A 12,409-nucleotide genomic window follows, 5' to 3' on the forward strand; every position below is an offset into this window, starting at 1 on the left:
GATCCTAGAAGGGAAACAAGAGGCATATAAAAAGGGAGCAGCTTTGACTCAGTAACTAAACAGCCAGCGGCTTGGAACATTAAGCTAGAAGTTGCACACAAAGGAAAAAGAGATGGATTCTTCTGCTAGCCAACAACTCAAAAGGTACCACCTTAATACTCATTACCTTGTCTAAATGCCTGAAATATATTATGTAGAATTAGATATCTGTGTTCTGTCCATTCACAGGCATTCGCACATATATTGTTTTACCACCAAATTCTGAGTTAAACATATATATGCTCCTATTAAGGCTTAAAAGTAATATGCATATGCTGGGAGGGTGGGAAAAATACTAAAACACATCACATATTTGCTCCATCTATTCAACATCTTATCTTAACAAGCCCAGAGCTTGTAAAGTAGTACGGAAAACAGCTACTAGGAAACTGTGATTAGGACTGCAGGTATAGTATAAGTAACAGCAATACTGTATATGGTTGCTTTATATAAATAACATGGCATCACAGAATGTGCCCCATGCCCTGTACATTACCGTATATTTGTGAGAGACAGGTCATTTTTCATACATGCAAGCTGACATCCACACACAAGTGATATTGACTTGTGATAAAAAATTTTTGGTAGTGTTTTAAGCAATGGACCGGTCTCATAATTTGCTTAATACCATGTGTTCTCTAGTTACAGCTTGTTAATATGAATACACGCAATATGATAAATATGTAGCAGATGGCAATGTAAAATCTCCTTTAAGCCCCGAGAGCTTGAGTCCCTCATCGAAACAGACAAGCACTAATGGCATTGGCCTAAATTGCTATTTTATCACTAGAAGGAGGACAGCCCAGCCCTTACCAACTGCTGTTATACTGTAATGATGATATGCTTTTACTTCAATTAAGATTAACTAACCTAAAAAACAGTTCTCTGAGCTCTGTATTTTAGGAAAAACAATGAAACCAAAGTATAATAACCAATCTAATGTAATTTTCAATCTGCTAACCGGTAAATTCTACATACTTATTGCTCAGTATGATTCACAAGACCAGTTGCAAACGTTACACCTTTTGATATATTACTCATGCCACATGTCTCAGGGGAGACTGTACTGTTTGTTTAGCTTACAGCAGTCATATTTGTTTGCTTATATGTAGCCTTGCAAGGCCATATTCAAACATTTTAACATGTTTTGCATAAGCTTTAAAGCTCTAGCAGGGGTGTCAAACTCAATCACATAAGGGGGCAGAAATCTAAAATACAGGCTAAGTCACAGGTCAAATTTTTTATTAAGATACTTGGTAGTAGAAGCATAGATCCATCTCAGTCACAGCGCAGTCAGGCGATTGGTGCTGCACAGTCAGGCACAGTTACTATGGGCCACATAAAACAGCCAGGCAGGCCGTATTTGGCCCACGGGCCTTGTGTTTGACACATGTGATCTAGAAGTTTTACTAGCAGCAATAAGTCAAACAATGTTTAACTTATACAACAGTTCTCAAATGATTGTTCACAATGTTTATGCTGCTTTCTTTCTTTTAAAATCAAGGAATCAAGGTGGTTTCAAAACACATCAGTTAATAGCACTTCTCCAGCAGAATCCTGCATTGAAATCAGTTTTTTAAAAATGGAAACATATTTTTTTTATATATAATTTTGAAATTTCACGTGGGGCTAGCCATATGCTTCATTTCCCACAGTGCTACAGCCATGTGACCTGTGCTCTGATAAACTTCAGTCACACTTTACTGCTGAGTGGAAAGTTGGAGTGATATCACCCACCTCCCAGCAGCCAATCAGTAGAACAATGGGAAGGGAGCAAGATAGCTGCTCCCAGAAGATATAGTAAGAAATCCAAATCAGGCACAGTGGACTAAGATGGCGCCTACACACCAATATTACAGCTAAAAAAATAAATTTGTGGTTCAAGAATAACATTTTAAATGGTAGAGTGAATTATTTGCTATGTAAACAGTGTAATTTAGAAATAACAAGTACACCATAAAAATCACAACAGTATCCCTTTAAACTGCAAAGCCAAATATGACCAAAGGTCACTGGCCTACAAGCTACTAAGGGAATAGCCCGCCTCATGCGTCCCTTCTGTCCATAGTCCAAACAGTTAGATGAGAGCAATCTGTCCACCCTCACACGTCTCAAATGCACAAAGCATTAGTTAATTCCTTTAGTGCCAATGGAAGTGCCATCCTAATGCTAATCAGATATGTTACTCTAACTAGGAGAGATACATTAAATGTGAAAATTAACCCATATTATTTAAAATATAAATATGTTGACTTTTCATATTATGGGCTTTATTAGGAAACAACGTATACTGTGATTTGTTATAGTTTTCTTAATACATCACATTCAAGACTTGCTTGCGCATTTTCTAACAGATGGCCTTACATTAAGTCAGGCATAACAAATTTTTTTTATATCTCTTTGGAAACAGTGGATTAATTTACCTCTTGTTCTTTTTTTTTAGTTCCCTTAAAGACTTGTCTGAGGCCTTAAAAGAGGCGACAAAGGAGGTCCATGTTCAGGCAGAAAACACAGAGTTCATGAGGAACTTCCAGAAAGGACAAGTTTCCCTAGAGGAGTTCAAGGTACTGTATAAAGCTGAATTTCTACATGGAGGGACACGTATACAACTTCAGATGTTCAAACATTAGTACTAGGTGATACTTTATTTGGATTAACAGTTTATTTTTCAAGTTTATGAGACTGACACTCTCTTTAAAGTAAAAGTGGTACTGAAGAATTAGTGATCAGTGCACCTTTGGCCTGAAACCCAGGGATATCCTCTTGTTAGTTCTGTAAAAAAAAATTATCACCAAATACTACAGTATATACCTAAATTAATATGGTTATGTTCTACCTATGGCTCTCCAGGATAAAATGTAACCATGTGTTTAGAACATCAACAATTGTGTACGTTTCACATGAATTTCAGCATACATTCAGAATATTGCTATGTAGTAGTATACTGGGGTCAAGTATGCGATTTCCCACAGTTTTGTGTGCTGTCATACAACTTTTACATCCACCGTTTTTACATTTTTCCCCATTTAACATTGTTTTTTGGGGGGTCTCGCCAATATATAATGCATTTCCCTGATTTTACATTGTCCCAGATTTTACACCACTTTTTCTAGTCCTCTGATAAAATGTAAACTGGTAGTTCTATTGTAATACTAATTTAAAGGCTGACAATTACAAAATACATAAATATTAATTGTGGCATTTTTTATGTTTCCAGCTGGTCATGTCCTCGTTGTACTTCATCTATGAAGCTCTGGAGGAAGAGATTAATAGAAATAAGGACAATCCAGTCTTTTCTCCTGTTTATTTCCCCATGGAACTCCATCGTAAAAATGCCCTAGAAGAAGACCTTGAGTATTTCTATGGTCCGCAATGGAGGAAGAAAATTATTTGTCCTCGTTCAACAAAAAATTATGTTGACAGACTTCACCAGGTTGGGCAAAATGAGCCAGAGCTGCTAGTGTCTCATGCCTATACCCGTTATTTAGGAGACCTCTCGGGCGGACAGGTTCTTAAAAAAATTGCCCAAAAGGCCCTGCAGCTTCCAGCCAGTGGTGAAGGTTTAGCATTTTTTACTTTTGACAATGTCACTAATGCAACTAAATTTAAACAGCTTTACCGTTCCCGTATGAACTCCATTGAAATGAATACACATAACATGAATAGGATATTAGAGGAAGCTAAGACAGCATTCCTGCTTAATATCAAGGTAAGAGGCTAAAATATTTAAATATTATTTAATTAAAATACAACAGTTGGAAGTAACTGCTATTCTGTGTAAAATCTACAGTGCTGATATGCAGGTTCTTCTGTGTCAGCTGTGTAGATTGTACATTCTATGGCACACAAATTGTTAAACATTAAAATGCTGCCATAGGATACAGCTTTCTTAGGGATCCTAGAGCCCTCACTGCAAGAGTCTACATTCTAAATGTTTTATGTACCTACACTATGATCTCAGGTGTTTGAAGAACTGCAGACCCTGTCACTAGCAGCATCTCAGAACAGGACCGAGGCAACAGAATTAAGAAGCAGAGGACACAAGACAGAAAATGGTATGTCAATTTAGTTAAATTTTGTCAACTGACATTATAAACTATACGATTAATTGTAAAGCTGGCCACACACGTTAGGACCTGCTCATTTGGCAAGGTCACCAAACAAGTGGATCTTTCACTGAGGAGGGCAATATTAGGTTGATTCAATCCTTTGCAGGGTTAGAACTGCAGCTATGCAGGCCAGCGGATCGAGGACCACATCAATTACAGGAAACGTAAACCTGGCAGATATTTGTTTACCGGTTTTAATATGTGAAGAAAAAAGTTTTTTTTTTTTTTCTTTCAAAGCTTGTGTGCCTGGGTGCTGTCTTAAAGCAATATGTAGACCAATTATTTATTTGTCAATGTTTTGGTCACCATTTAGGACCTTTTTGACTTGCTGCCTTGGTATATACAAAATATTATATATATATATATATATATATATATATATATATATATACACATACACTACAGAGATCATAATGGTGCACACCACTAACAAAAAATACAACCTGGGTGCAAGAGCCATATAAACTAAAATATTGCAGGAGTAATGCCAGCACACACAGGGTTTCATACAAATGTATATAAAATGATATTTATTGAGAAAAAAAGAGCAAAATAAACATAGCAAGCCTCAACGTTTCAGTCCCCACTGGGACTTTCATCAGAAGGCTTCAGTTTTTGCATCCTGATGAAAGTACAATCTTATTGTTTTTACATGGATCCTTGACCTTTCGCCTTTCTGGCAGGCTGTTGAATTGAATATTTTTAGTCCTTTTGTTGTTACAAATTAATTTTTTTAAATTTTGTATGACTCCAACACATTAACAAAAGCGTGTTTCTTATAACAGGTAGCCCTGCAAAGACAGAAAACAGAGAGACCAACGGTTCCTCAGAGGAGCAGCCCACAACATTCCTTCGCTGGCTTCTTATTGCTGGCTGTGCACTCATCACTCTCATGGGACTATACATTTTCTAAGGCAATTAGCGCTTTTTACTGAAGGTCCATGACTTCAACTACATTTCCAATATGAACACTCCAGTTTCAAGATCACAAACATGATTTGACTGACAATATTCAGACAGACAGTTGTTCATATGCCTTAGTGCCTATAATACTTTTATATCTGACTTATTATATAGGTGGTCTGAATAGCAGCTATCTTTGGATTTCTACAATACAATTAAAGAGGTGGTTCTCCTTAAATTCAACTAAGTATATTATAAAATGGGCAATTTTTCGCAACACTTCAATTGGTCTTCATAGTCAAAAAACTATTTCTCGTGACTACAATTTAATTGTTATTATTACTTGGCTTTCTATTCAGGCCCTCTCCTATGTATATTCCAGTTTCTCATTTAAACCACTGCCCAATTGTAAGGGTAATTTGGACCCTAGCAACAAGATAGCTGCTAAAACTGGAGAGGTGCTGAACAAAGAGAAACAAGGTAGTAAAAAATGAAGACCGATTGCAAATTGTCTCAGAACAGTACAAAATACGAAAAGTTAATTTAAAGGCAATTGTCACAGAACAGTACAAAATACGATAAGTTAATTTAAAGGTGAACAACTCCTTTAGCTCAGGTGATATTATTCTATAGATAACTTATCATATTCTCTGGTTTATGCAGTGTACTTCTAAGCAAACAACAAGGGCATTATTGGAGGTAGTACACAAGGTGCTTCAAATACTTAGGAATGGTTTGCCTTTCTTGATTCTGTTATATGAAATGCAAAGAGAATAATGTATATGTGGGAGGTGCCCTGGACAGGTCTATATACCCTTATATAATATATCGTTCAATTCCCTATGGGACCAAACTGTAAATGATATCCTTATAAACGGTGCTAATGTCATCAGTTATAATCTGAGCATAGTGATGTAATTTCTGTCACATGACTCACTAAAATTTGTATATTATAATAAATAAAGTACTCCCTGTTGTAAAATATAAGTATCCATGACTGGTATAAAAGCACTTAAAAAGCCTTCGCCTTGTGCTTTTATATGGTCATGGAACTCCTCAGTGGCTTAGAATATCCCTATATTTTACAATAGGAGACATTTTATTCACCATATAATTCCACCATTATCTAATTATACACATTCTAAACCAATGTGTTTACAAAGATGTACAGTTTCCTTATACAACTAAGCATACATTGGGTGCACAAAAGTATTCCAGCAACTGTGTTCATGTGCAGGTTTTTAAAGATTTTTCTCATATGCTTTCTCTCTTTACTGATTCAATTATTGGTCATTTTTTTAACAAAACACACACCTAAAGAGTTAAAGGAAACAGGAATTTATTTTAAAGTACTGCTTTATATACATGTAAATGCACAACTTGTTCAAACAACCTGGCACTGTGAATTAAGACAGACTATACATATTACTGTACAAAGTGTACACCCAAGGTTCCATGTAATTATACCAAGATGTAACACTGACGTGGCCTGCATTATTATTCTACATAAGCTTCAGCTTTAAACAAAGTTTGGTTTTTATACATATTTTTTAATATTCTAACCAAAAATGAAAAGCTTTTCATTTTTTTTTTTTTTTTTTACTTTCTTTGCCAAAAGATTTGAAATTTTCAAAATATTGTGCATTGTTAAACAAAAATTTGCCGAAAGGCTCTGGTGTCTCTTAACTGACATTTTTGGTACTAAACAAAGTCCTACGGTTTTTTTCTGTGCTCATCAGTACCTGTCATTATTGCCTCTATGCTGGAGCAGTGACTTACCATTTTGCGCATTTATGTTACATTTCACATTATCCTATAACAAATACCATTTATCCCTTCCCACATTCTCAACAAAAACATTGTCTTTTATTAATCATATTAAACTTGCTTATTTGTGTTACGGATTATGTGTTTTGAAGTTGTATTCAAAGTATTGTGTTAAACAAAAAAATCAAAATGTAAATTTATATTTTTATACTAACTGCACAATAAAATTGTAATAAAAAAATAAAACAACATGCACAAATTGGCCTATGCTTTTTGATAGCAAAAACAAAAAAAATCAACATTGAACTGTTCCATACAATTTAATCTATAAATGTTCCATTTAGCTCATTTGTGAGGAATTCACAGTCAAGAGGCAGTTTGTTCTCATTGAGTTTTGTCCGAGTTCTGCATCCGAGGTTGTAAACAAGGAGAATACATAGTATTTTACTACAAAAAGCATGAAAACACAGCTGCTAGAAGTTCCATAATATTTGCAACAAAATCCATCACATTAATTATAGAAGTCCAGTGTGAAATGGGCAGTACCGGTTCTTTTATTTGTATATTAGCAATTTTTTTAAAGGAAGATTAAATAAGCTTTTTAATGGTCATGGGACTCTTCTCAGCTCTCATACACCTGGTCACAACTCCCTCTGCTCCTTGCAGAGGTAGGATGCACACCCAGCCCCTCTGGGAGTTCCAAAAACATGCAGGCAGCCTTCCTGCCTTATGCCCTACTCTGAGAGTGGACACCTTTCTGAGTGACCCCTCACTCACAGTGACTCCTTGACACTGATGTGGGAGCACACACCCTTTTACCTCTCCAGGCAGTTCCTTTCTCAGCTGCCTCTTAATCAGAATACTGAGCGGGATTATTAACCCTGTCTGCACAAAGAACTGCCCCTGCAGTCCACATCACACACCTCAAATTTATACTCTCTTACATTTTTAGGAAAGATTGCTGTCACAGTGCAGTGCAGTTTTTCTTTGTGTTTAAAATGGATATTACAGTATTGAAACTAAATCCAAAAAACAATGACTAAGTTAATAAAGGATACTAAAGGTCCTAGTTTATTCTGAAAAAAGTGCTTATTGGTGACATATAACTGCATAAATATATAAATTTATTATTTATTTATTAACATTTATTCATAAAGTGCCAACATTTTTCGCAGCGCTGTACAATAAGTGGGTTTCATACATTGGACATACAGAGTAACATATAAAGCGATCAATAACCGATACAAGAGATGAAGAGAGCCCTGCCCAAAAGAGCTTACAATCTACAAGGAGAAAGGGTGAGACACAATGTGTGGGAATGGGCATGACATAGTTGTGAGAGGTGTAGCAGAGGGTATTGCTTTAGCAGCACACTGAGGTTATTTTAAACTAGATTACGGTAAGCTTCCCTAAATAAATGCATTTTTAGAGATCTCTTGAAGGCAGAGAGATTGGGAGAAAGTCTGATAGTTTGTGGGAGCAAATTTCAGAGAAGGGGGGAGCCCTTGCAAAGTATTGAATGTGAGCGTGTGAGGAGGTAATGAGAGAGGAGTTGAGGAGCAGGTCAGTAGAGGAGCCTAACAAGTGGGTTGGATGGTATCTAGAGATAAGTTCAGAGATGTAGGGTGGGGCAGAGTTATGGACTGCTTTGAATGTGAGAATGACCATACAATAAAATAAAACCTGTAACACTCACCCAACCCCACGCTCCCACCCCGATCACATGATAGGAGAATAAACCCTGTAGGTTTTTCTACTGGCAAGAGAACCGTATATTACAGGACAGATACATATAATGATACAAAAAAAGATACAGAATATTAACTCATGAAGTAATAACACTTGTAACAAATGTAACAACTTATCCGAAACACCACCTCACCTTTGATCTAGAAAGCATAAAAAAAAAAAAAAGAAGTGTTCATTTAACCCTGCCGGTGCTAGAGTACTTAACTTTTTAATCCAGAACACCTCTCTTTGGAGAAGTTTCCTGGTCCGATCACCACCGCTTGTAAGGGGCAGGACATGGTCAATGGCAATGTAATGGAAAGTAGGCAATCTGTGCCCTTTGTCTAAAAAAATGCTTGGCTACAGGCTTATTGGTTGCACCATCTCTAAAGGCCGTACTTATAGCAGAGCGGTGCCCATCCATCCGCAGGGTTTGCTCTGTCTTGCCCACATATGAAAGCCCACAGGGACATGTAATTAAATAAATTACATGGGTGGTTGTACAGGTAATGTGATGTCTAATCCTATAACGTTTTCCTGTGTATGGATGCAGAAATGAATCACCAGGTGTCATATACCGGCACGAGGTGCAATTTGGATAGCGAAAGCACCCCTGTGAGTCAAGTGCCACGTTGTCGTAAATAGTAGTTTACTGGGTCACTTTTGATTAGGAGATCCCTGAGGTTGGTACCCCTTCTATAACAGATCATTGGTGGTTCGGGACAATTCTCCTTAGATCACTGTCAGCGCCAATTATATTCCACTGTTCTCTAACAAATTTACCCAGGGATCTAGTGCACTGATTATACTAAAAACCAACCGTGCCTCACTGGTCCTAGGGCTCTTGGGACCTGTACATCTTTCTTGTGCGATTTTGACTGCCTGTTGCAAAATACTATCTGGGTATCCCCTATCCTTAAAGAGAACCCATATTTCCCCCAACTGTTTTTCTGCTAAGTTGTTCCTTAGGACTCTACAGAATTGGGAAATAGGTAATGACTTTTTTTCATAGGTTCAGGATGGCTACTTTGAAAATGAAGTAAAACATTGTCAGTGGGTTTCCAAAAGAAAAATCTAACCGCGTACCATTCCTAATAAGCTCCACGTCCAAAAAGTGTATTTTTGTTAAACTAACCTTATAGTTGAACTTTACCGGGCTTTCAAGGCTATTCAACTAGTCCACCATCGAACAAAATTCTATTTCGGTGCCACGCCAAATAATCATATCGTCGATGTAGCGACAAATAAACAGAAGTTTATGTCTGAACCTTGGCATAATGTAATGTTGCTCATATTGGTGCATATAAAGGTTGGCATAGGCAGGTGCCATCACCGCCCCCATAGCCGTACCAGCTATCTGTAAATAATAATTCAGCTCAAAACGAAAATAATTCAACGATAAAGCCAGGTTCATTAGCTCCAAAATAAAAGGCACCGGTGGACCAACATATGCCTCGGAGCCCACCAAAGACCACCTAACAGCATCAATACCGGACGTGTGTGGTATGATTGTATAAAGACTTACCACATCCATACTCGCTAGTAAGCATGGACCATCTTCAGGTAATACTACCTGTTTAATACATTCAAGTACATGTGGTGTATCTTTTAGATAAGTAGGAGTATTGCAGACTACTCGCTGTAACACTGACTGTATGTGTGTAATTATATATATATATATATATATATATATATATATATATATAGCCACAGTAAAAATCCGCACTCCAAACTTGTGTTTTACTTCTTAATTGCCCGGGTGCTGCCAGGGAATATTATACACCAAAACACCATACAGTAGGCGCACTCCAGGGTCTTTTATATAAAATTCAAATCTTTCTGGCTGTATGAAAATAAAGATTTGAATTTTATATAAAAGACCCTGGAGTGCGCCTACTGTATGGTGTTTTGGTATATATATATATATATATATATATATATATATATATATATATATATATATATATATTGCTATCAATTAGCTTGCATAGGTATAAAGAGTAACTACAATGTTATTGTACAGTAGCGCAAGTTAAGGATCCTACAACATTTATTTATAAGTTATACAAAAGGCAAATTGTAGTTTTATGGGACTGTGCAAGTGGATGACCTGCCAGCTCACTTGGCACAGATGTTCCAAATTGCTGGACCTTTGTGCTAAATACCTTGGTTGCTGCGGCTCAAAAATCAATTCACTCAGGTGCAAACACTGGGAGTTTTAAGCATATGGGGCGTATTCTCGGCAAGCATTTTTCGGCTTGCAAAAAATATGCACCATATGATTCGTGTAGAATAAGCCTTAAAGGAAAACATGTTTTTTTCCAAAACACATCAGTTAATAGAGCTTCTCCAGCAGAATCCTGCAAACAGATTTTTTTTTTTTTAGATTTAATTTAGAAATTTTGCATGGGGCAAGTCATGTTTTTCCATTTTCCAGGGTGCCACAGCCATGCGACTTGTGCTTTGATAAACTTCAGTCACACTTTACTGCTGTGCTGCAAGTTGGAGCGATATCACCACCTCCTTTCCCCCAGCAGCCGATCAGCAGAACAATGACAAAATAGCAGCTTCCTGTCACCTGCGTTGCTAAAAGTTGTAGATATCAGAATAGCAGCCAATAGTAAAAAATCCAAGTCTGGCTTGGGACTCCTCCCGTTACATGGGAGGAGGAGACACGATTGGTTATCTGAAAGCAGTTCTAATGTGTAGCACTGGCTCCTTCTGAAGGCTCAGACTCAGGGGTATATTTATCAATGAGCGAAGTTAGAGCTTGCCACAGTCCACTATACCGAAATTACGTGTAGCCCACTTTATGCACGGTTGTGGCACTACCCGTTGGAGCACGATACTTTGGCGCTACAGGAGTCCTGAGCCCCCGCTTACTATGGGGGTTTACAAGGGATTCTCCCCTAAATGGCGTGCCTCCACCCAGGGATGGTCTTGTGGAACTATATTCCACCCCCTGGGAAACGATCAGGATACAATGCCCCTTTGGGACCCACGTACTCCCGGTGTGATGTACTCACTCTTTGAGTTATTCCTTACCGGCGTAGTAGTGGTCCTCTGGGCTAGGTAGATACTCACAGCAGACACAGTTGTATATGAAAGGAATGCTATGGTTTATTCAGGCAGAGACCTCTCCAGGAGCGGCATATCATTTATACACACGGCAGGGCATATCTCCTTACTTCTCATTGAGATCCTTTTCCTGTTGGTACTACCTCACGGGTTTCCCCAATGTGCTCCTATCTAGGTGCTATCCCCGGTACTATCTGTGAGACCCTCCCTTTGGAGTTCTCAGTACCCATGCTAGGAGTTACACCACAAGGACCCACACCGGTACTAGCGTATGGCACCCTCAGATCCGGACTCCTGGACTAGCGGGGACTTGTCCACCTACCTAGCCACTTAATGCCCTGCACTCCAGCAGATGTAATGCTGGGGGGTCTTAACCCCACTACCACTCCTGGAGGGGCAATATCCGCCCATTCTAGCTTGGTGTCCTACATGACACTCCTAGAATGTCCTATTACAAGAAACTACTATCTAATAACTCTATCAGGGGAAGCTCCTGGTCCCAGGAGCTATCCCAGCCTAAAGTGGCTCAAGATGGCTGCTACCCTTTTTATGGGCCTATGCACCACCCGGTGGCCATAACCCGAACTACAGGTATACTCCCTGTTAACTATGTAGAACCCAGTCATCCCAGTGTCCCTGCTAACTAACACCAACCAGTGGCCTAGTCTAGGGGTGTCTGTCCTAAGGGCCCATTTTTGATAAACCCCTACATACGCTTCTATCCATTGATTTTTAAAAGCATATTTATCAATTAGTGAGTGTAAAAGTTCACCCTTTTAAAAAAA

At 38.1% G+C, this 12,409-nt stretch overlaps 1 protein-coding gene across 1 annotated transcript; it reads left to right on the forward strand.

Annotated features, from left to right (window-relative positions):
* Positions 1-22: 22 nt before the first annotated feature.
* Positions 23-7,073, forward strand: hmox1 (heme oxygenase 1). Its single transcript, XM_002934720.5, has 5 exons — positions 23-144; positions 2,483-2,603; positions 3,257-3,748; positions 4,001-4,094; positions 4,934-7,073. The coding sequence occupies exons 1-5, from the start codon at positions 113-115 to the stop codon at positions 5,059-5,061; spliced, it is 867 nt and encodes a 288-aa protein (XP_002934766.2). The 5' UTR covers positions 23-112; the 3' UTR covers positions 5,062-7,073.
* Positions 7,074-12,409: the final 5,336 nt, after the last annotated feature.

The sequence above is a fragment of the Xenopus tropicalis genome, chromosome 4 (genome assembly GCF_000004195.4).
Source record: "Xenopus tropicalis strain Nigerian chromosome 4, UCB_Xtro_10.0, whole genome shotgun sequence".
In the NCBI taxonomy this organism is placed as follows: domain Eukaryota; kingdom Metazoa; phylum Chordata; class Amphibia; order Anura; family Pipidae; genus Xenopus; species Xenopus tropicalis.